Source organism: Arvicola amphibius, chromosome 9, assembly GCF_903992535.2.
Source record: "Arvicola amphibius chromosome 9, mArvAmp1.2, whole genome shotgun sequence".
NCBI lineage: Eukaryota > Metazoa > Chordata > Mammalia > Rodentia > Cricetidae > Arvicola > Arvicola amphibius.
In genome coordinates this window covers 3,616,015-3,641,218 of record NC_052055.2, presented here as the reverse complement: position 1 = coordinate 3,641,218, position 25,204 = coordinate 3,616,015, and the positions used below count along the sequence as shown (strand labels likewise).

Below are 25,204 nucleotides of genomic sequence, written 5' to 3'. Positions count from 1 at the left end.
CTGTGGGAAGAAGCCAGTGTGCAGAGCTGGCTGACTCCTTAGCAAACACCACAGTGCTCCTCCATGACAGTGGAAAGCAGGTCATGCACAGCTTTATGGAAAAGTCTCAGCCCTGAGTCGACCCGGTCCCTGAACAAGGTTTACGGAACTTCTCCAGAGCTGGTCTAGGTGCGAGGGGTAAGTAGCCATCCGAAGTGCCTACCACTAGGAAGATCTTACTGACTGCACTCACTCACGCATTCATGTGGTCTCATCACAGAGATTCATCTGGATGGCAACCATGACATCCCAGTGCCCACGCTTTGAAGTCTTTTTTCCATGTCAGACTCTAACCTCTTGGTCCACAAATCCAGGTATAAAGGCATAATGAACATCATGGCTGACGTGGGTTGCTGGTTTTATTTTTGATTTTTTTTTTTTTTTGATACAGCGGAGCATACCGCTTTAAAACCTTGACAGTGAAGACACCCTTCACATGGCAAGTCTTAAGTGTGTTATCTACAAGGAGCAAGCAAGCAACAACGACAAAAGGCGGGTCCAGTCTCTGTCCTGATGGAGCTTTCCCAGATGAACACGCAATCGCAGATGTGACAAGTGCAGATGAAGAAAAAGGACAGGGTCCTGGAAGGGAGTCTCTCCTGGGGACCAAACCCAACTCACTAACGCTAGAGGTCAGAGAGTCCATGCCACTGGAGTGGACGGACTCTTCCCAGCCAGCAAAAAGAAAAAAAAAAAAAAAGAAAAAAGAAGAAGAGAAAGGAAGGAAGGAAGGAAGGAAGGAAGGAAGGAAGGAAGGAAGGAAGGAAGAAAAAATCCTTAAAAGAAAGAAACTGGGCTGGAGAGATGGCTCAGGAACTGACTGCTGTTGTTCCGGAGGTCCTGAGTTCAATTCCCAGCAACCATATGATGGCTTACACCCATATGTAATGAGATCTGGTACCCAGAATACTATATACATAATAATTTTTTTTTTAAAAAAGAAGGAAACTAACTAACTGCTGGCCAAGTGCAGACACACACGAACAGCAGGTTACACAAGCGTTTGTCATTCAAAGCCAGCCTGGTCTACAGAGCTAGTGCCTAGACAGCTAGGGCCGTTACACAGAGAAACCCTATCTCGGAAAAAAAAAAAATGGAAAAATAGTATTCATAACAGATACTCTGACCAGCAGTTGGAAGCAGCCTCCATCTTTAACAGTGCCACACAGGAAGGGGCAGGGAAGTTCACACAGAGATCATCCCAGAACACAGATTATATAAGTGTCCTTTCTGTAAAATAAGACAAATAACTTGACTGTATTGCATAGCGAATGTGACCGAGAGAGAGGGGTACAGGTATAGTTTGGAGTACAGGGCGTGCCTACAATAATTCTTGGGCCTTGGCACATTTCTTAATACAGCAAAAATAAACAAAGGTAAGCCCAAAAGGAAGTGACAGACATAAGGAGTTAAACTTTGGCTTGCCCTGTGAAAATTTAGATAGACCTCTGAAGGAACTGTCTAAAAGCAAAAGTAAGTTATGAAGGCCGGTCAGTGGTGGCGCATGCCTTTAATGCCAGCACTTGGGAGGCAGAGGCAGGAGGATCATTGTGAGTTCAAGGCCAGCCTGGTCTACAAGAGAAAGTTCCAGGACAGGCTCCAAAACTACAGAGAAACCCTGTCTCAAAAAACCAAAAAAAAAGTAAGTTATGAATATCTTTCTCTTGGGGACAATAGACAACAACAAAAAAGATAGCAATTGAATATTAAAGTTGTAGAAAGTGTATAATGTATTCCCCATTCCCCCTCATCTCTAAAAGAGAATTTCATGAAAGTAGAATTGGATCCTAAAGTTCATATGGAAAAAAAATGCAAAATTCAGCAAAATTTCCAAAGAGCAGCCCACCAGCCTAACAATTCCAGACACTGCAGCATATGCGAAGCTCTCTCTGTGGCTACCCCTGAAACACACATCAGTGGGACAGAAATAAAGGCATGAAAATGTCCCCAATCCCCACAGAAATTTAATATATGATAAAAATTGAATTTCAAATAGGTAGAACTATGAATTATTTACCAACAGGTAGGCCACCTAGGAAAACACGTATGAAAATAACCTCATTCTTCATCGATCACCTCCACATGGATCAAAGCTTCCAACAGAACCTTGAAGCCATCTTTTTGTTTGTCCCTATTTAATTTTAGGGCAGAGAAACCTTATTAAGAAAAACCACAGCTTGAGAAATGCAACAAAAAAAAGGAAGGAAGAAAAGGAGAGAGGGAGGGAGGAAGGAAGGAAAGGAAGGAGGGAGAAAGATAAAGGGACTGAAGACAAGAATGAGCAGTTAACAGCACATATTGCTCTTTCTGAGGACCTAAGTTTAGTTTCTAGCACCTATACAAGGTGGCTTACAACTGCTGCAACCCCAGTACCAGGGGGATCTCACACCTCTGATGTCCGAGGACATTTGCATTCAGATATACATACTCCTCTCCTCCCACACACATAATTAAAATAATAAAAAACAAATCTTAAAAATGAGAAACAGCCAGGCAGTGGTGGCACACTCCTTTAATCCCAGCACTTGGAAGGCATAGGCTGGTGGATCTTTGTTAGTTCAAGACCAGCCTGGTCTATAAGAGTTAGTTCCAGGACAGGCTCCAAAGATACAGAGAAACCCTGGAGAGAGAGAGAGAGAGAGAGAGAGAGAGAGAGAGAGAGAGAGAGAGAGAGAGAGAGAGAACAAAATGAAAAAGGATGAATTTGTAAGAATTTGAAATCTCTAAGGAACTAAGTCACAGCACAGCCCAAAGACACACACATGGTGTAGGCAGTGAGATGTCTCTGTCAATTCTAGAGTTTTAAAAGTTGCTTAAAACGTACTTTCTGTTTACTTGGGTAACATTATATCCTAGAGTCTTTGATGGAATTAAAAATTAGTTATAATTATAGTTTTCCTTAGATAAAAGATGAAGTAGATATAAATGTTATAACTATAATTCTTGCTTGATACCTGTTTTGTTATATGTAATTTTACTATGTTAAAGTTAAAACCTTCCTTTTATTTAAACAAAAAAGGGAAAATGGTGTGGGAGGTCCTTCTGTCTATGTGTTGCTTTTATTGGTTAATGAATAAAGAAGCTAGCTAGGGCCTATAGCAGGGCAACACAGAGCTAGGCGGGTAAACTAAACTGAATGCAGGGAGAAAGACAGAGTCTGGAGATGCCATGCAGCCACCACCAAGGACAGACAAGCCAGTACCTTGCCAGTAAGCCACAGCCATATGGTGATATACAGATTAATAGAAATGGGTTAAATTAAGATGTAAGACCTAGCCAATAAGAAGCTAGAGCTAATAGGCCAAGTAGTGATTTAATTAATATAGTTTCTGAGTGATTATTTCTGGTCTGGGAAGCTGGGAACAAACAAGTGGCCTCCTACAACAATGGTAAGCAATGATGACTACCTCATTATATAAACAGCTTCTAAAAAACAAGAAAAGACCAATAATAAAAAGTGATAAAGTACATTAACTTCCTCTCTCTCTCTCTCTCTCTCTCACACACACACACACATACACACACAAATAAAAATAAAAAATAAATTGATGAAAAAAATCGACTTCTGGGATATTAGATAGTTTGCAAAAGCTGGGCCCACACAGTGTGACCCTTGCTTTACAGGTTTCATGGCAGAGAAAGCCAAAAATCCTAGATAACCTAAGAATTTTTTAAAATGAGTTCTAAGCTGGGTGGTGGTGGCACACACCTTTAATCCCAACACAGAAGCAGGTGGATCTCTGTGAGCTCCAGGACAGGCTTCAAAGCTACAGAGAAACCTTGTCTTGAAAAACAAAACCAAAAAATAAAAATACCACCACTAGCAATAACAACAACAACAAATTTTAATGTTACGTTTTACTTTAATCACAGGGTCCCAGAAATTTATCTTTGACCTCAATTTGAAACAGCGTCATTTTTTTAAGATTGTTACTTTTCCCTTTACTCGGTGTGTGTGAACACTAGACCAGGCACGGGTGTATTACACAGTGTGTCTGTGTGGCGGTCAGAGGACGATCTATGAGACAAGCCTCTGTACCGGATGGGCTTCTGAGACTGCACTTGGCCGGCCGGGATTGATGACAAGCACCCTTAACCACTGAGCCATCTCACCGACCTGCACCCCTACTTTTTAGACAAACCACTGAATCATTTCCTGACCGTTAATATGCCCGGGAGGCAGAGGGTGGGGTGGGGGTGGAAGGACAACACAGTGGTGTCCCGTGTTCACGGGAGAGAGCGCCAGCCCCGAGGACTCTGGCTCATTCCTCAGTCTGCACCTATCTCCACCTTCCTCTTTCGGCTGATTATCTGAAGAATGGAAGCCAAACATGAAATGGCTGTTTCTCTAAGACGGCTTGTTTTCCTTCTAATGACATCCTTAAGCCTTCACTCGGCAACCAGCAGGTGCCGGCTGTGAGTCCGGCTTCTCCTCACTCAGCGCACCCATGAGATGTGTATCAGGGCGAGTCCTCAGTGTTGCCGGTGTTTATCCTGAGCTCGTTCACGGGCACTCTACTTGCAGAAGGTCCCATCCTTTCCTTCAGCGGAAGTGCTGATCTGAGTCATGTTGTTTAATGACAAAGAACTAGGACCCGTTCTTAGACTCAGGGGTGGTGGCTCAACGCCTATCATAAACTGTGTTTACTAGCTGGAAAGTCTATAGAGTGAACTCTGGATTCCAAACCACAACATAAACAAATACAAAGCTCAACAACAGCGGCTCTCAATCTTCCTGATGCTGTACCCCTTTAATACAGTTCCTCATAACGTGATGACCTCCAATCATAAAATTATTTTGTTGCTACTTCATAACTGTAATTTTATTACTGTTAAGAATCTTAATGTGGGACTGGAGAGATGGCTCAGAGGTTAAGAGCACGGACTCTTCTTCCAGAGGTCCTGAGTTCAATTCCCAGCAATCACATAGTGGCTCACAACCATCTGTAATGGGGTCTGGTGCCCTCTTCTGGCCTGCATTCATGCATGCAGAGAGAACACTGTATGCATATCTTTTTTGAAAAAGAAAAAAAAAGAATCTTAATGTATGGCACATGCCTTTAATTCCAGCACTTGGGAGACAGAGGCAGGAGGATCTCTATGAGTTCAAGGCCAAGCTGATCTACAAGAGCTAGTCCAGGGCAGGCTCCAAAGCTACAGAGAAACCCTGTCTCAAAAAATCAAAAAAGAATCTTAAGGTAACTATTTTTGGAGATAGAGGGTTTCCAAATGGGTCGAGACCCACAGGTTCAGAAGCACTGCTCTGTGAAGTGGGAGAAGGTTGTGAGAAGCTGGTCTGAGGGTACAGCTCCATGGTAGAGTGGATCCTTAGCAGGGTTAAGGCCCTGGCTGGAAGGAAGGAAGAGGGAGGGGCAGAGAAGGAGAGAGGAAGAGAAGGAAGGAAGGGAAGTTGGAGGAAAAAAAAAACAAAGAAATGCGGATCAAAAGAAATGAGCATACAAATCTCGTTAGCAAAGATTAGGAAGAGATCAGCATGCCTTATCAGAAGAGTGTGTCACTGCTGGCTCAGACCCACCCACCATGGGCAGGAGTTTTAATTAGGATGAAATACCTGGACGGCAATTTGGAAATAAGAACCAAATGTTTGAATTCTATTTTCTTGGGATGTGTTTAAATCCTGCACAAAACCTTAGCTGTAAGGATGACGGATAAAGTACTGACTTCAGTAGGAAAAGTAAAGGAGAAATGGTTGAATTAGCTTGGAGAGCCCCATTCCATGTAAAACTGAGAAGCCTTTAAAGTGTTTATCACCACAGAAAGCAACCTAAATTAAATAACAATTTAAAAAATAAGTTACTGGCCAGGCTGGCAGAGGCAGGAGGGTCTCTGGTTTATTTAAGGCCAGCCTGGTCTACAGAGCGAGTTCCAGGACAGCCAGAACTGTTACACAAAGAAACCCTGTCTTGTGAAAAATCAAAAGATAAAAAGCAACTGCCAGATGTAATGGTGCACAGCTCTAACCTCAGCAGAGGCAGGGGGATCTCTGTGAGTTGGAGGCCAACTACATAGCAAGTTCCAGGCTGGTTAAAGCTACATAGTGAGATCCTGCCTCAAAAAAGCAAAAACAAAAACCCATTATGTGCAAATGAGAACCTGTACCATAAAACACCTTCACTTAAGGGCAGCCTGAAGCCAGATGTGGTTGCACATCTGTAATTCCAGCACTTGGGATGTGGAGGCAGGAGGATTAGAAGCTCAAGGGTCATCCTTCATGAAGTGCAGCCTGGGTACCAGAAGACTGCACTATGATAGCAATGGGGGAAGGCATGAGGTAGATCATCCAGAAGTACAAGTGTGCATTATAAAATAACCCAGGGGCTGTGGAAACGATTCAGTGGCTAAGAATGCTTGCTGAGCAGCTTGAGAAGCCCTGAACTGGGAGAAGGTGGTAGAGACAGGAGGACCACTGGAGCTTGCTGAAGCCGCCTAGCTGAAAACAGGTGAGCTCAGTACTCAGTGGGGTACCTTGCCTCAGAGGAAACAGCCAGAGAAGAGGAGGCTACATAATATCTGCCTTTGGCCTTGCACATATACATATGTACACATACACGAACGCATACATACACACATATATATACATACACGCATACATATACATACAACAATATATACATATACATACACATATATCACACATAAATAAAATCTAAGTCGGGAGTGGTGGTACTGGGTGTGGTGGTACGTACACTTATTAGCTAATCAGACCCTGTCTGCCTCAGAAATATCAAAATCTAACTGATATCATATAATAAAAAAATCTAAAAATTGAGAAAACTTTCTCTAGAATTGTTTTTATTTGTGTGTATATGTATGCCTAGGTTGAGTGTTTGCCACACGTGTGCAGGTGTCATGGAGGACAGAAGAGAGTGTCAGGCCCCTGGAGCTGGAGTTACAGGTGAGCAGTCTGACATGGGTGCTGGGAAGTGAGCAAGGGTCCTCAGAAAGAGCATCAAATGCTCTTTACCACCGTGCCAACTCTCCAGCCCTAGAGAAACATTATTACACATCTTCCGTGCCCCAGGAATATTCTGTACACCTAATCCAATCTTTGGCCATGTAGGCTCTGAAGAGCAAGTTTAGTTCACTGGCCAGGAGTAAGTGGGTGTGAGGCAGTGGGGGCACTTGGATCTTGACGTGTTCCAGGCTTGAGCAGAGGTGTCTTGTTCTTTGGGAGGAACAGAGGGAGAACACGTCAGCCTGTCTAGTGAAGGAAAGGAAAGAGCGTATATGCTGTTCTGCCTAGTTCATTTCAACTTCAGTGGTCAATCAATGAATTGTGTCTCCTAGTTCATAGGCAAATAAAATAAGCAGGTTTGTGTGTTTTGCTGTTTTGTTTGGGTTTTTTTTTGTTGTTTATTTGTTTTCAAAACAGGGTTTCTCTGTGTAACCAGGCTGACCTTGAACTCACAGAGTTTCGCCTGCCTCTGCCTTCCAAGGGCTGGGATTAAGGGTGTGTGCCACCACACCCAGGGCCAGGTTACTGGATACTATGCAGAGAATTTACCCTAAGCAGTTTGCTGCAATCCAAGACAAACCCTTTCCTTCTACACCCTCCTCTGTAAGGACACCTAGCTTTGGTTAGACTTCCAGTACCCACGAATGATTTTTTAACTATAATGTTTCAAGCCTGAAAACTTAACGGACAGAGGAGGGGAGAGGCAGGGGAGTGGGAGAAGAGAGCCAGACAAATCCCACTTCTGAACACACCACGCCAGCACATACCTACTCTGCCTTTTCATACTTGAGTTCTACAGCCAATGGCTGCTTTCATCCTTGCTCACATAACTTTGGCAAGATCTCTGATTCCCCAAAGTTGGCTTCTCCAAGTTCGAGTCACATACTCTTTGTTCTCTGCTGTAAATGCTCTCTAGGTCCGTTAAGAAGCAGGTAACTTAGTGTTTGTGAGGAAGCTTCGGTAAAGCCCATGAGCGTGTTGCTCAAGAACCAGACTGCAGAGTAGTCTTACAGAAGCAGTTAGCTGAGCGGATCATCTCCTGGGCAGAAGTCAGTCCGCAAGATGGAGAAAGGACCATTAGCTCAGTCCTGCACGGTTCTCAACTTTAGAGGGCCAATTTCAGACTCTCCCAGGACTTCCTCGCAGGAATCAGCACATTTGGAGCTAACACCACCCCTCTCTCCAAGGTCACTCCAGAGCAGTCTGGGACTTTGCAGAAGCCACTGCTACCAAGAGCTTTCTTCAGGAGAAACTCCAACATGTGCAAACAGGCACACAAGCAGTTATGGGGCGGGGGAGGGTGGTAAAAAGATTTCTGTGTTCTCATTCTCCAGCTTCAAATTGCACCAAGATTGGAAGTTCCTGCACTGCTCTTGCTCCTTTGAAAAGTAACTACTTTTCAAGTTGTATTCAGTAATTGAGCTTCACAAAACTCCCAAAGACAGGGTCATTGAGCCACAAAACCTGCTGTCCCCAGGTGTGTGAAGGAACAGAGCAGGCCAGTGGGCACAGTCATGGAGCAACCAGGCATCCTGGGCCAGAAAGGGGAAGTGGAGGTTTTATTTACTGGTGCACTAGGGGACCAAGTGTTACCGTTTTATTTATATCTGCCTGCCTCTGCCTCCTCAGTGCTGGAATTAAAGGTGTGTGCCGCCACCGCCTGGAGAACTCTCCATTTGTATTTAACTACATCTGCATCTGATGTTTGTCTTTTATTCAATATGAGTGATATACATATTTAAGATTTATTTTTATTATTTTTAACTATATATACATGTGGGTATGTTATGTATATACATGCAAATGTGTGCTGGTTGGTGCCCATGGAAGCCAGTAGGGTTGGATCCCCTACTGGAGTGGTTGAGTCACCCAGTATGAGTGCTGGGAATCAAACTCTAGTCTGTTGGAAGAGAAAAAAAGCTCTTCATCACTTAACCGCCCCTCAAGTCTCTGGCTTACATACTTTAAGAGTATCTAGCTGGGGGTAGTAGTTCAGGCAGAGGCAAACAGAGCTCTGTGAGTTCAAAGCCAGCCTGGTTGACAGACCTAGCACCAGGACAGCCAGGGGTACACAGAAAAATCCTGGAGAGAGAGAGACCGTAGTCTCTATCAGGGCTTTTGTGTCTTAAACAAGATTCTTCCAACACAACTTCCAAAGGGCTACTGACCAAAGAGTGTCCACTTCAGAGGGTTTAATCCCTCAGTTCATAAGATGGAGATTTTTATTCCCAGACTAAATGAGTGCACCCCGATGTGCAATAACATATGACTCTATACTTGGTGTAAGACTACAGCTGCTATCCTTTGTTTCTTTAATAATTTCTATTTTTTTTATTTTATTCTATGTACATTTGCCTGTTTTGTCTGCATGTATCTCTCTGGGTGAGGGTATCAGAAGCACTGGAAATGGAGTTACAGACAGTTTTATGAGCTGGCGTGCGGGTGCTGGGAATTGAACCCGGGTCCTAGGGAAGAGCAGCATTGGTTATGAGCTGGCGTGCGGGTGCTGGGAATTGAACCCGGGTCCTAGGGAAGATCAGCATTGGTCTAAATTGCTGAGTCATCCCAAGCCCCAGCAGCTGCTATTCTTACTCTTATTGTTTATATTTTATATGTATATACTTCCTCTGAACTCTAAGCTGTGGTCTTGGCAGTACTTCCTGACAATGTGTTCCCTGAATTACGTTTTATTAAAGGGGGCATAGGAAAAAGGAGAAGGGGGAAGGAAGAAGGAGCCCCAGGGAGGGGGGGGGAGAAGAGGAGGAGGGGAGGAGAAAAGGCAAGAGGAGAGGGAAAGGGGAGGAGCAGAAAAGGAAGGACAGGAGTGAGGCAGAGGGGAGGAGACAAGAAGAAGGGAGGAGGAAAAGATGGGAGGGGGAGGGGAAACCTTCTTAAGGTTTTAGTGAATGTTTGGTTGGTTCCCGATTACCTCACTCTTCTAGTAGAACCATTCCAGGGCCCTGTCAGTGAAGTTCTCAGAGTCCCTGCCAGCTCGTATCTGATTTCCTGGACCCCTTATCTACCCGTCAGCCCTGGGAGGCTGTGCGGGGCAGGAACCCTCTAGTGAAGCCACCTAGCTGCCCTTCGGGATTCTCGGCCCTCGCCATGCCCCCTGCTGGAGGCCTCAACTCATTCTGGATCTTAATCAGAACACCTTTGATTCTGGAGCACCAGGAGGGGCTCATGAAGAGCCTGCTATCTCTGGACCCTAGGAACCTCCACCAGCCCAGACCCCTTTGAAGGGAAGATGCAGACTCTCCAGACATTGTGGAGGCGATTCTCCTCGGGGATCACTTCCCTCAACTCCATTTTGCAGATGGAAAAGGAAGAAATAATGAATACTCTCATCTTGTGTTAATTATCTTATTGGCAATACAGGAAGGCGGTAAATGCTACTTTGTTCCTGGCTTCTTTGAAAAGATAGATCAGAGAAGTGCAGAAAGCACTGATTTTATGGGGCTCACTGAACTGAGAAGGCAGGCAACAGTGTGGGGTGAGTGTGGGAAGGAAGGCCCCTGGGAACCCACGGGAGGGCACTCAGAGCCAGAGCGAGCATTCACAGACTGTCACCACGATACTACTATGCCTACTTCCTTCAAAGAAAAAGAAGCGAGTTTTCCCAGACCACTTAGTTACTCACATGACCAACGTGGGCCCTAAGATTTGTTCCATCTTAGGATCCTAGGCTTCAGATTAAAACCAACCCAATTCCCCAGGAATAATTAATTTCACGCCATCCACCCATCTCCCATCTGAAATCCAATCTAGCCACTTTGCTCTTGCCTGTCTGCTGAGCAAACACGGGCCACTCCACCCTTGCTAAAGCAGCTTTGTCCTGTCCATGCTTGCTTTACCCCTTCCTTTCCTCTCCCCAAGTCTTTCCACACCTCGGAAGCCCCATCCCTGCCTGATTGGGGGGAGGGGGTCAAGGTCAGAGTGTTTGCCCAACTGCTAGCCTAGCACATGGGATGCCCTGGGTTCCATTCCCGAGCTGCAAAATACAAACGATTTGAATGAACGAGTGAATGAATGAGCGAGCAAACAAATAAATAAATAAAGGAAACCAAAAAACAAAAACTGAAAAGCCAAGAGCACAGGCCTTTTACGGAGAAGTGGGCCCTTCGGTGTTTATAGAGGCGATAACTGTTGCTTTCCTTCCCTGCCCTGAGCCCAAGTGAAATCAGACCACCACCGCAAAGCGCTGCCTCCAAGTTCACTGCCACCCAAATTCATTACAAAGTAAAATTCGCTGCTTCACAGGCCTGGGGCAGCTCCGGCTTACACAGACCGCCCGCCCATTCAAATGCGCCCTCCGTCTCTACAGCCCAGACTTATTTTCATAACAATATACTCTGAAATCCTCAGAACCTCACCGAGACCTGGTGGCTATTCTAGTAGCAATTCAGAATGTGTAGTCTTTAATAAGTAATATTGTTACTCCTCACCAGCACACCCAGTTAAAATATTTCTCTTTTCCCAATAGAGTTGGGATGGGGGAGGGTTAAGATCCACGCAGATACTTTGTTTCTGTTACACTTAGCCGTTATAGCCCTGCACTGTCTGCCTGCCATTTACTGGTAAGAAGCCTATAGCAGTAGCTGCAGGGAAGCTCAACAGTTAAGAGCTCTGACTGCTTCCAAAGGAACTAGGTTCAATTCCCATTAACCACAAGGTGGCTCACAACCATCTGTGACTCCAGTTCCAGGGAATCCCGAGCTGGCCTCTGCAGGCACCAGACAAGCAAAGGGTGGACAGACATATACCCAGGAAAACAGCATAACAACCATAAACATGAACATGTGTGTGTGTGTGTGTGTGTGTTGCTGATGATTTATAAACAGCAGGCTGCTATGCGGCAAGTCTTTGATCAAGCCCAGTACTCAAGGAAGCAGAGGCAGGTGAATCTTGGGTTCTGACAGCTGGAGCTACCAGAGAAATCCTGTCTCAAAAAACAAACAAACAAAACTTATGGTGGAACTGGGAACGCCACCGCCACCGTGTTTGCCTGGCATATGGGAGGTGCTGGCTTTGACCCCTAGATTGCCAAGGAAAGGAAATGTAACAGCATAAATTATACCTTGCTAGCAATGGATAAACAAATAAAACTGATACCAAGAAAGCTGGATTTGTCTAGGAGATAACACTACACAGGCCGTACAGATGGGAGCTCAGTGGGACTCTGGGGGCCCAAGGGAATGCTGTTGGTAGACTCCCAGGTATGAGCTGATGTGGCTAACCAACTGCCAACTAGTCCTGTGACTAACCCACTGCCAACTAGTCCTCTTGGGCCAAAGCGAATTCCTACTTCAGCCTGTCGCTGCTCGCTGAGGAATTCTTCCTAGGAAGGTTTGCCAAGCTGATGGCTCTGGTCTCAGGGCAGGCCTAGATAGGCTGTTTCATTAACAGCAGTCCCTGGGTACCACCACCTGGGGAGACAGAGATGTGAGGACCCCCCAATATGGGTGCCAGGGATTAAATTAGACAGGGCAGCACCTGGTGTCATTATCTGACCCTTGGACCAAGGTGACAAAGATGGGCTGCTGGGCTGTGAAGCCTAAAGCCAGGCAGCAAAGTTTAAAACCATGAACGGGCAACACCGACAGTAAGACTCAAGTCATCTTCATGGGCAACGCTCAGTTCTCACCAGATATTATAGGACTAACAAGTAGAGAGTTATCAGGGAGACAGATCAAAAAGGAGCGAGGAATAAAAACATGTTGGTTCAGGCGAGCGGGGAGGCAAAGAAAAGAGAAAATGTACTATTCAGCCGAAGCATTCATTTAAAAAATCAGAACTGCTTGCCTGGCATGATGGCACATGCCTTTAATCCTAGCATTTGAGAGGCAGAGGCAGGTAGATCTCAGAGTTTGAGGCCAGCCTGGCCTACAGAGCGAGTTCCAGGATAGCCAGGGTTACAGAGAGAAACCCCAGCTCGAAGAAAAACAGAAACAAATGAAGCGAAACAAATCAGAAATGCTCACTTGATATCCCAACACTCCACAGGCGGAAGGATCAGGAGCTTAAGTTTATCCTTGGCTAGCGAGTTTGACGCTAGCCTGAGCTATGGGAGACTTTTGCTTCAAAAAAAAAAAAAAAAAAAAAAAAAAAAGACAGAAGAGGAAGAGATGGAAGGAAAGGGAAGGAAGGAGGGAATGAGAGAGAGAAAAATAATAAGTGCCTGGCTAGACCAGAGTCAAAAAAAAGAATCGAAGCGACTGCCTGGCTCAAAGAATTCTTTAAAAGTAAATTTAACAGCTCACCCTAAAGTCAGCCTTGTCAATACACACCTTCCATCGCCCATCTCGGGGTTCTTGGGCTCAGTTATTGGGGTGTAAACGTTTCTTTTACGTCTGGCTTTCCTGGTTACTTTCCCAAACTGTCCTTTCTACTTTGCAGAAACTGGTGAGTCTCACTCCAGTGTAGTGAGACCCACTGCTAATCCCACCGCCACAGTAGAGGTTGAAGCAGGGAGACCCGAGATTCATGACTAACCTGATTTACATAGCGAGGCTTAGTCATCTTAGACTTGATTTCAGTCCTCCTTAAAAAGGCCCTGGGCCCGTTTAGGCAGCACTATCTAATCACGGTCATATACTTACAACTCCCAAGAGCCCGGAAAGAAAACCTGTAGGATCTTTCCTGGCCCAGTTGTTTCAGCAGGGACCAACATCTCACTAGAGCTCTTTACCTTTACCTCTGAGCTGGAAACACTGAATATCAATTCAAAGACCGGGGAACCCTCGGGAAGTGCCACAATGTGAAGCTAGAGACAGGCTTCGTACCCAAGTCGACTGAGGACCAGGACAGGAGGTCGTGAAAGACTTCAAACAGGTCTTTAGCAGCTCGGTAAACAGGTGAGCTGTCAAAATGACCCCCAACACACACACACTCTTCCCTAAGCCACAGTTTAGCAAAACAATGAGAGCAAACAACCTCGGGAGGAGGTCTAGGAATTCTTGCTTCCGGTTGGAATCACATCAGCGGCGGCGTCAACCGAGGGAGAGTAGGAGGCGGCCTCTTTCACCGAGGCACGGGCAAGCACCTGAAGTCCCCGATTTTGCATTTATTGTGTAAAGTGGACATTGAAAGGATTAGCTAGCTCCAAAATTAACCCAAAAATCAAGTTAAAGCCTGGGTCAGAGCTTCTGTGCAGACTCCTGGGCCATCTGGAGAAAACAATAGCACACCTCTAAGGGCTGAGGGCTATCTGTGGTTTGTCGCTTGCCTCAGGTGGGTGGTTTGTTTGTTGTTTGTTTGAGCAATCAGACGGAAGGATAGCAAGAATTCCTGGGTGGAATTTGTTATTAAGCATAAACATAATTTATTCCCAGATTTTTTTAGACTATATTTTGGTAGTGTTACTCGACATTTTGTTGTTTTTTTAGGTAAATCAATCTTGCCTGTAGGTCAATTCGGTGGGTGCTGGGACACCAATCAAAGCAGTGTGTGGTAGTTTCTTTTAGAGGCATTTGACAAATCCAAGCGCTCTAATGGGTGCGGTTTGCAGAAGCTGACTGAGAGCAAAGGTACGATAAGGCCGTCTAGGGCACCGGCTGAGATGGTAGATCTGAGCTGTGCCAAGAGCCCGGTAGGCTAAATCCAGAGCTGGGAGAGGTGGGAGTGTCTAGTAAACCTCGCCTGCACTGGTTTCCTCTGCTCCAGCTCTAACCCAGGGCCTCTCTGCTGGGAGTACATTTATTTACCCTGTGGCCGCAAGCCTGCACGGTTTAGCCCTCTGTAGTATCCCAGGAGGGCCAGGGAAGGACACTGGACTGTCGGGCTCAGCTGGGACTTACCATTTACTAACTGACTGTGGCTTCCTGAGTGCTCTATCCAAGCACAACCTGTGACTGAGTGCGCGGCGGGCGGGCGTCTGGATCAATAGGGAACGGATTCCCTGTTGATTTACTAGTTGCCTTATCTCCCTTAACTCACTCACTTCCTAGTCACACCTCAAGGCCTTTGCCTGGGAAACTTCTACTCCAGCTATCTTCAGGACTTGAGCCCTCTTCTGGTCTTTCCTCTCGTACTGGCTCTATGTGAAACATGTCCTCCTAAATCATAAGAAGCTCAGTTTTTCAGCAAGCGTCTGTGCTAACCTAATTTCTTATGTTTATTTCTCAATCGGTGGACCTTGTTCTCCTGACACATGCTAAACCTGTAAGCACTAGTGAATCTCAACATCTGGATCACAGTGTTCAATATACAGGACCTCAAGATATAGTTGAGGTGAAAAAAATGAATATGTATTTGTACTGGTATCATGGAGATATGATAAATTATTGGCATTTTTACTGTTAAAGATATGTAATATAGCCAAATGAATAAAAAATAAAATCTTAACTAAATGTATTTAGAAAACTCCTTAAGCTAAAACACACAAAACAACAATAATAATAATTAGTCGTAATGTATTTTTAACTGTTTTTTAAATTATTTTAACTTTTAGGCTCTCGTCAGGTACTGGCATAAATCCATGTCCATTTTTTTGGCTTGCCCTCCACTGCAGTGTCTCCCCTAAGGATATGGCCTGCTTCATAGATCTTTGTTTCTTCTTATAATGCTTATCAGAACACACTGCAAGCAGTACAGAAAGCATGTTTTACTCTTATTAAAATATCTGTATAGAGTTGATTATTACATATGCACATGTGTGTGTCCTCTTGATATCCTTTATGTAATTTGACAGTAAAATAAACAAGAGTTTCTTTTTTGTACACCAGGCTGGCCTTGAACGCACAAAGACACACCTGCTACCCCCTCTGGGAAGAGTTTCTTCTCTGAAGAGCCTCCCTTACCAACAGCCTTGTTGACAAAGATCATCAACTCTCATAGAAGTTTAAGGTGGGCGAGCAGACGTTCTAAAGTGCGCACAGAGACGAAATGTCTGCCCCCTCCCCCTCTTCTTTAAGGAGGGTCACACAAGACTGAGCCTTTCACCCTGAAAAGTCACCAGCAAAGAAAAGACAACAGTGGGCCTGTCTGTACGAGGCTCACGGGTAGAGGCGCTTGCTGCCCGTCTGATACCCAGAAACCACATGGAAGAAAAGAACCAATGTTTTCAAGTTGTCCTCTGACTGCTGTGTACAAGCTTCAATAGCTGCGCACACACACACACACACACACACACAAAATACATATATAAGTAAACAGTATTATTTATATAAATCATAACAAGATGATCCATCTTCAGGGCAAACTTTCTAACTTAGAAACCCCTTCCTAAGGCAACGTAAAAAGATTACCTGCATCTCGCTTGGATTTGGAATTTAATCTCTAAAGGTTTGCTCTGGGGGAGTGTTTCCAGAAAACACAGGCTGGCCTCCTAGGTGCAATTTACCAGGAAACACTGCAAGCTCCTGCTCAGGGCCTCTCCCTTGTTCAGGTGACTGGCAGCCTCAATGGCCTATTCAGGCACTTTCTCTTGGAGTCTCAACCCCATAAAATGCCTCATCAGCGGCAATGCATCCCTGCAGAGGCCCGGTAGAATATGAACATTAAAAAAGTGAAGTGTGCAGGGCCTGGTGGGACCCACCTTTAATCCCAGCATTTGAGAGGCAGACACGGCCGTTTTTGAGTTCAAAAACTGCCTGGTCTCCAAAGTTAGTTGTTCCAGGACAACCAGAGCTACAAAGAAATCCCTGACTTAAAAAGGGGGGAGGGGACGACAGGAAGGAAAGAAAAAGGAGAGGGAGAGGGAGAGGGAGAGAGAGAGAGAGAATATCTCAGATTCCCAAAAGTGACCCGGAAGTCACAGATGACCTCAAACATTTCTCCACCGTTTGAGCAGAGAAAGCAAAGGAAGTTTGACTGTGGTCTTCTTACCGCATCGTTAGTTAGTTTTCCCAGGATGCAAAATGAAATCCTGTGAACCACTAGGTAAAAGCTACTTCCACTAAATGCTTGTGTAATCCTAGATAGGCATTAGCCATAAAAACTAGGTAATATGTACTCGTCAAACCAGATTGTTAGTACTCGGTACTTAGACTCAATAGTGAATAAATTATCCCTATTGGTGCTAAGTATAACCTGGGGAGAATAAATACCCATGCACTTTCATTCGTAATTCGTTTGACTCATGTAGTGCCGCGAAACTAAGCAGTCAAGCTAAATGTTAATCGTGCGATTAAAGTGAATCGTGCTGCCGCCTTTTTCCCCCAAACACTAAACTCAAAACAACACACACACACACACACGAAAACCAAAACGCTGTGATTGCCTTGGATTTGAGTTACGTAAGTTTGACTCCTTCCATTAAGAAGCTAAAGTGGCGGTGGAGACGTGGGTGGGTTGGCTCCTACAACTGACCTCTTTCCCATCCGTAGGCCACTGTCTAGTTCCTGGCCGAGTTTCAAACTTTCGTTCTTCGATCCCCGTAGGGACTGAGCAGTTAAACCTTAAAGGGTGGCGACCGTAGTAGGTTCCTAAGTGTGACAGCAGGCGTCCTGCGTAGGCCGGACCCGCGACTTTCCTAGGGAAGCTGGCCCTTCCTCTCCATCCCAGGGCGGGTCAATCAGGTTTCCCACTCCGCCCTCCTCCCTTCCGGGTCCCTCAAAATGCGGCTGGTCCTGTGCACTTCTCGGTGGAGACTCTCGGAAAGGTCCCCTTGGCAGGGCCACGAGAGCAGGGTAAAGTTACCAGGGACAGCAAAAGGGCGGCCTCTGAGGACTTCCAATAGGACGCAGCCAGTTCCCGGCCTGGGACGCCCGGGGAGGAGGGGGACGGAAGTGTCGCCACCAAATGGAAGGAGGACAGCGGGACCCACCTCCGGCCCCCTCCCGCGCCCGCCCTCGGCCCCACCTCCCCCGGCTCTCACAAAGCCGTCCCCAAGGCGGGGACCGCGACGGACCAGGCCCAGCTCCCCGAGGCTCGCGCCGCAGCTCCCCGCCTGTCGAGAGCTACGATCCAGGACGCGGAGTGTCGGGAGTCCCTGCGCCCCACGATCTCCCCATTTCCATCGAAAGCCTCGGTGAAGGCCGATCGAGCCCCAAGCCCGAGTTGGCGGCCTCCGAGCGGTGGGCCGCGCGGTCACAGGACGCGTACGAGCCTGCGACGTCGGGGCGCAGGAGACTGGTCCAAGTGTGGGTGCCCCTTCGTTGCGGGCCTCAAAATCAGTTCCCCCATTTCCCAGAGGTCCTGTCCCGCACCTGCATGAGGTGACCGAGCAATGCGTGGGCGGCGGGAGGGAGCGAGGAGCGGCACACCCACGGGCCCCTCCATTGCGGCCTGCCCGCGCCTCGCTCCCGTCGGGGGCCCACGCCGCAGCACACACGCACCCCTGGCCGCCCCATGGGGAAGATGGCCGTGTCTGCAGCCGCATAAAAGCCCTTTGTTGAGCGCACACAAAAGCGGCCCAGACCGCTTTTCCAAAGCAGGCCCTTTGGCCTAAACGAAGGAGGTCGACTGAACTTCCAAAGGGCCCAGGAAGTCAAACTGGGGAGCAGCTCCAGGCAAGGGGGCAACTACAGGCCTCCCGCCACCATCTACCAAAATCTCAATCCGTGCCCAAGGGTTGGTCAGGTCAGGGCAGTGGGAGCTGAGGTCGTTCGTCGGGGAGGAAGCAGAGAAAAACCCATGTTTCCTAGCAAGGCCCAAAAAGGGTATTAAACGTTCACGTTCATGTAGGGTTTTCTCCCCTAAACCGGGGTAGAAATAAAATCCGAGAGGGTCTGGATCCACCAAAAAGGGAAAAAAAGCAAAAAGAAAAAAATAAAAAAAACCAAAAACCAACAATAGCAACTTAAAAAAAAACACAACAAACCAGTTGCCATCAGCCCAAAGTGGCAGCAGCTGCAGCCGCCGGCGCGTGCGATCCACTTACTTGTCCGACTCTTGTGACATGTTTGATCCAATGAACTCGCTCCCCTTTTCCTGGCGCCTCAGCCTCTGGTGAAACTGGACTTTCAAGTCTGTGCAGGTGAAGGTGTGTGAGAGCGCCCGAGATGGCAGAACAAGAGCTACAGGTAATTCTGCTTTCGTCCCCCCTCACCACTCTCGCTCGCCCGCTCGCTCGCTCGCTCGCGCCCTCACCTAGCCGGAAAGGTGGGATGGGGGGGGGGCGGCCCTCACATGGGGCCCGCGCTCGGAGGCGGCCCGGCGGCGCGGAGTCCTCCCGGATCGTGGCAATGGGCAGACACAGAGCGGAAAGTGGCGGACTTGGGCGGCCACAGGTAACTTTCTCGCACGGCGCTGAATTCTTTCACTAAAGGGTACAAGCCCGAGGGCCGAGCTGCGCGGTGATTGGCTGCGCAGCTCGCTCAGGTGAGCTGCCATTGGCAGAGGCACGCTCAGGTAAGGCCCTTCTCCAAGCGCAGGTAACTAACTCACTGCGAAGTTTCCCGGAGTGCAGCGGTGGTGGCACGCTGGAAACGCTGCCGAGAGTGCTTCTCCCTACTTTTTTTTTTTTTTTTTTTTTTTTTGCCTTCCTTCCCTAACTAGGGGCCGGAGAGGAGGTGATGGGAGAGGAGCAGCGGGGAGCACCACCTGCAGACGGGCTGGGGGTCAAACCGAAGGACGATCGAGGGCTGAACTCAGAGATCAACAAGGCACCCGGAACCAAATGGGCAGTGCACCAGCTGCCTCTTGACACCCGCTGGACGGCCTGGGTGACGGGCCGAAGAGTCAGGGACGAGAGTTACGTTATGCTAAGAGTGGAAAAGAAACGGCTTGCTTGCCGGGCCTGTTGCGTAATTGCATTTTTAGCATTCTTATCCACAAGAAACTCTTCTCGCGCTCTGATGCATAGAAGATAGCAGGTCGTTTCGGTTCTCAAGTAGCCGAGCCACCTTGCCTGAGCTGGACCTACGAAGCGCGGCGAGGCTTTGATGGAGAACAGAGATTTGCTTGGATAGACTCTTGAGATGGCCCGGCGCACCTCTTCCATCTCCCTGCAGCCTGGGATTCCTGCGCTGCGGAAGAACTCCTCCATCTGTGTCATAAGCCTGTCGCCGGTTGACATTTCTAGGCAAGCATCAACATTTACATTGTAATTCAATAGAAGCAGCTACTACAAAGGCGCTTTATCCTTGCAGTTTAACATGGTTGCCAGGGGAACAAAGCTGGGCGAAACTGACTTTTCTGTGGTTTCTCTCCTCCTGGTTGGGAACAACTCGAATTAGCCCAGGTGTCATTTATAACCGCTGCTACCAGAGGAAAGTATTTGTGGGAGTTCTGGTAGGGATCTAGCCCGTACATGCGGACCGTGGAAATGCAGGAACCTTTGCCACGTGTTCTTTCAGGTTAACGCTGGAGCTGACAGACTTGATACTACTTCTGTATTAAACTTTGCCGCCACCGATTTCCTGGGAATTAAATCACAAGACTAGGTTTCGTTGTTCCTTGTTTCCACTCTTAATAAATGACTTCCACAATTGTATTCTTTTTAAAAATAATACTATAAGCACGCATACGTGTACTTTAAAAAGTAATATATTTTAACACGGTACCCATGTCCCCCTTAGAGACAACCACTGTCCACTGTCAGCTGGTCGTTCTGTGGTTGCCTTCTTATTTCCCAAAAATGCACTGTGCATTTCAATAACAAAACAATCTGACCACTGCTCCTTTTGCCTGGTCACCTTCCAGTTCTGGATCTTCAGCATTGGTCCCTCTCAGTTTAGAGATTAAGAGCCGAGTGTCTGTGCGCGTACCAGAGACAACAGAACCCACTGGTGTTTTCTGACTCTTCTCTTATAAACTTCTTTTACCTTTTATTTAACTTATTATGAACCTATCCTAATATGTTTCTATAATGGATCGATCAAGTGACTGTAAAATTTATTTTCCAAATGGTCAATCAAACAACCAATTCCATCCTCCCTAGGAAATGTGCCCACAGAACTCCTGCCCTCCCAGTCCTAGGGAGGTGGGCTGTTTTATGGACCTGCAGCTCAGGTGTCATTCTAGGATACCAAGCTCTACACCATGCGCCTTCTTTGAGGGTTTATTTTTCAATTCCCATAGCACATGGTATTTTTTTGTTTTGGTTTATTTATTTTGTATATTTGTTTTTTGGTTTTTCTTTCTTTAATATTTATTTTTTTATTATGTATACAGTATTCTTGCTGCAGGCCTCATTACAGATGGTTGTGAGCCACCATGTGGTTGCTGGGAATTGAATCAGGACCTTTGGAAGAGCAGGCAATGCTCTTAACCACTGAGCCATCTCTCCAGCCCCCTGTTTTTTGGTTTTTCAAGACCAGGTTTCTCTGTAGCTTTGGAGACTGTCCTGGAACTAGCTCTTGTAGAGCAGGCTGACCTCGAACTCATACAGATCCGCCTGCCTCTGTCCCCCGAGTGCTGGGATGAAAGGCGTGCGCCACCACCGCCTGGCTGGTTTATTTTTGTTTTGAGGGAGAGTCTCCATGTAGTCCTTGCTGCCTGAATCTAGCTCTGTATATGAGACTTGTTTCAAATTTGTGTTTGCCCTCCTGCTCAGGGCCCAGGCGTCCATTGCTGCACCTTGACCTTTTTGTTTTTCGAGACGTTTCCATGTGTAGTTTTGGCTGGCCTGGAACTCACTCTGTAGACCAGGCTGGCCTAGAACTCACAGACATTGGCCTGCCTCTGCCTCCTGAGTACTGGGATTAAAGGTGCACTACGGTTGTCCGGCCACCCCTTGGCTATTTTAAGATCCCTTCAAATTAGTAAAATAGTTTTTACTATTGTTACTCTTAAAATACAGTTTAAATACAATAGTTCTTGTTACTTTTTAAATACAATCCTATGATTGCCATGGCTACAATATTTTTCCCGCCTTTTGAGGCTATAGTTTATTGAGAGTTTCCTGCCTGTCCTTGGCTTCCTCTGAGTTTGCTTTTCTGAGGAGGCTCCCTGTGGCAGAGCCTCCTACAGCTGTCTGCAGGCCTTTCACTCCTTGCTCCCAGGTAAGGATGAGGTCATAAGAACCTCTTCAGCAACCCTGTGGGGGTGGGGAGTGGGCTTGCTCCCTGTGGACCTGTTGTCTTCCCCTCAGAGCTCTTCACTTATTAGGCGTCTACCCTGTCTTGCACTCTGGAGCATTCACCAGCAAGTGATGTCTGGACGCCATTCTAGGGAGGGCCTGGGTGAGCCACCCTGCAGCCTTTCCCAGTCTTTCCTTTTCTCGGGGCTCTGATTCCTGTCCTTGTATAGATGGTGGGCAAGTGTTTCTCCTGCTGACGGCCAGAGACAGGACAGGGAATCGGAAAATACTTCTTGTAAGAAGCTAAAACGCCCAAAGAAGAGATGTGCAGTGTCTGACCTCTGGGGTACAGTCCCATGAAGAGATGACTCCCACCAAAGTACTGCACAGCAAGGTCGGTCACCCAGGGCAAATCCACTGCCACCCCTTTGGGCTTCCACGTCCTTGCTCTCATCTCTGAATGGAGAATAAACAATCTGCAGACAAGTGGGGAGAGGTCACAAGGATCCAACACCTCCAGCTGCCATTACCTGGACCCCTGATTTTAGCTGCTTGCCTCTCCCATACCCACAAAGGCCCTGAGTCTACTTGCCAGTGTCCCCCATGGGCAACTCAGGCGTCTCCAAGATCAGATCATCCTGTGTTTTTAGAACAACTGAGCCTTTTCTGCACTGACCTCTATGAGCATCCGTGTGTGACTTCTGTTGTCCCCTCGAGCCACTTTGTACTCCACCACTCTTAGCTGGGGTGTCTATTTCTGTGAGAAACACTGTGACCAAAGTAACTTCAGAGGAAAGAGTTGATTGTGTCTTACATTTCCACACCCCGGGCCACCACTGATGGAGTCAGGGCAGGAATTGAAGAGGAAGCCATGAAGAAGTGTGCCACTCCACCCCACCCTACCCCTGCCCTGTCATGTCAGACAGACAGAATTGTGTTGAAATCTCTCTTTTGGTGATGGTCTTTCTTTCATATTCTTTTTTAAAAGATTATTTATTTATTTATTATGTATAGTGTTATACCTGCATGTATGTCTGCAGGCAGAAGAGGGTACCAGATCTCATTATAGATGGTTGTGAGCCACCATGTGGTTGCTGGGAATTGAACTCAGGACCTTTGGAAGAGCAGGCAGTGCTCTTAACCACTGAGCTATTTCTCCAGCCCCTCCTTCATATTCTTGGTTCCTTTTTATGACCCTTACTCTGCTTTTTTTTTTTTTTTTTTTTTTTTTTTTTTTTGGTGGGAGCAGGGGGAAATGACAAAGAATTGGCATGGGTCAATATGTCAGCTTTAAACATGTCTGTTTCCAACATTATCCCACCAAAAGGGTTTATGCAAAGTCACTGTTGGAGCCTGATGTGGTCCTCTGAGGCTGGTGTTGGATCCATATCTGCAATCCCAGCATTCAGGAGGCTCAGGCAAGAGGTTTCACAGCTGGATCATTTTAAATGGTCCCCCATGGGGCCAGAGCAGTGGATCAGCCTTTAAGAGCACTTGCTGCTCTTGCAGAAGACCCAGGTTCAATTTCCAGCACCCATGGAGGCTCTCAGCAATCTATCACAGCTTCAGGGGATCCAGTGCCCTCTGAAGGGGCAGACCCACATGCAAACATAACACCTATACACAGAAAAAAATAATAATAATAAATAATCGAAGTTGTCAACCATGAGACTAGCTTTTTTTTTTTTTTTTTTTTTTTTTTTTTGGTTTTTCGAGACAGGGTTTCCCTGTAGTTTCTAGAGCCTGTCCTGGAACTAGCTCTTGTAGACCAGGCTGGCCTCAAACTCAGAGATCCGCCTGCCTCTGCCTCCCGAGTGCTGGGATTAAAGGCGTGCGCCACCACCGCCCGGCTTGAGACTAGCTTTTTACCCAATTGTTTTGATTCCTTTGACACGTGAGTTAAGTAAATCTAAAAGTTTCTGCCTCACAGATTATGAAACAATCCTTTCCTGCATATGTCTTTATCCAGAAATGCTTCCATTAACACGGTGGCTCCCAAATGTGGTCCCTGTGTAGACCATCAAATCGGATCACAAGGTACATACTGGGATTGTAAAGTGTCCAACTCACCCAAATTCAAGTAGGCGAGCAGCAGGATGCTTCTCAAAAGCCCCTGCCATGCTCACCCTCACCGGGGTCAGGTCTTGAGAAGCACAGAAGTGCAGCATTCAGACAATGGAGCCACATCAGGCCACTGAGTAGGGGCCTTGTGTTAGTGTGCACTGTACCTGTGTGGATGAATCCAGTCCTGCCCCTAGGCTTGCTTATTTGATAAAAGGTCACTGTCCTTGAGTAGAATAGTTAGCTCAAAACTGAATGAATGAATAGATAACCAGATGAATAGAAAGTGAACCTGTAACTTGCCAGTGTCATTACTTTAGAATTTTCAGCACAGCATAGAATTTGGTCGCTTAAAAAACCTACACTAGCCAGGCTGTGGTGGCATGTGCCCTTAATCACAGCATTCTGAAGGCAAGGCAGGCGAGGCCAACCTGATCTGCAGAGTGAGTTGTAGGACGAGGACAACCAGAACTGCACAGACCAAAGGGGAGGAAAAAAGAATTAAAGTGTTTTTTGTAAATCTCCCACAGAAGCAATTACATTGATTACTACTATAATTTAAATAATGATTTTAGCACCTACTAAAATGGCAAATACCGGTAAAGATAAAAGTTTAGTATTATTTAGTATTTTTTTTCTCTTTCTTTCTTTTTTTTTTTTTTTTTTTTTTTTTTTTTTTTTTTTTTTTTTTTTTTTTGAGATAGGACCTCTCTATCTACATAGCCCTGACTATCCTGAAACTATGTAGACCAGGCTTGTCTCAAACTCACAGACATCTGTCTGCCTCTGCCTCCAGAATGCTGGTACCAAAGGCGTGCACCACCGCTGCCCTGCCCAACCTTTTCTTTTATAATGGTGAATCTCTTACTGGGAAGTTGGAGAAACAGATGTTACAGTAGAAAAGTCCAGTTTTTAAAGGCTGAAGATTGCATCAAGAAGTCTGAAAAAAAAAAAAAAAGAAGTCTGCCTGCTGTATGTTATTATCTATGCTGACAGTGCATCACCAAGAGACGGCGGTATCAGCCATTTGGCACTAAAAACACCAACTTGCAAAGGCGACTGCCACTGGACCTCAACACAGAAGAAGAGAAAAAGCTGTTTTCTGACCTTCACTGCATGTTATAGAGCACACACATGCATGCACGCATGCTCACATACACCCACACACTAAATAAACAAACGTAAAATTAAAAACTAAACAAAACAAAACATTAACTTGTTCCATC

The 25,204-nt window shown here is 46.4% G+C and overlaps 1 protein-coding gene across 1 annotated transcript in view; it reads right to left on the bottom strand.

Annotated features, from left to right (window-relative positions):
- Grhl2 (grainyhead like transcription factor 2) overlaps positions 1-18,905 on the bottom strand; it is a 116,118-nt gene extending 97,213 nt beyond the window's left edge. The window contains exon 1 of the mRNA XM_038343081.1: positions 18,837-18,905. Within this exon, the coding sequence (XP_038199009.1) occupies positions 18,837-18,856 (20 nt within the window). The 5' untranslated portion in view covers positions 18,857-18,905. The remainder of the gene's footprint in view (positions 1-18,836) is intronic.
- Between the last annotated feature and the right edge of the window lie 6,299 nt (positions 18,906-25,204).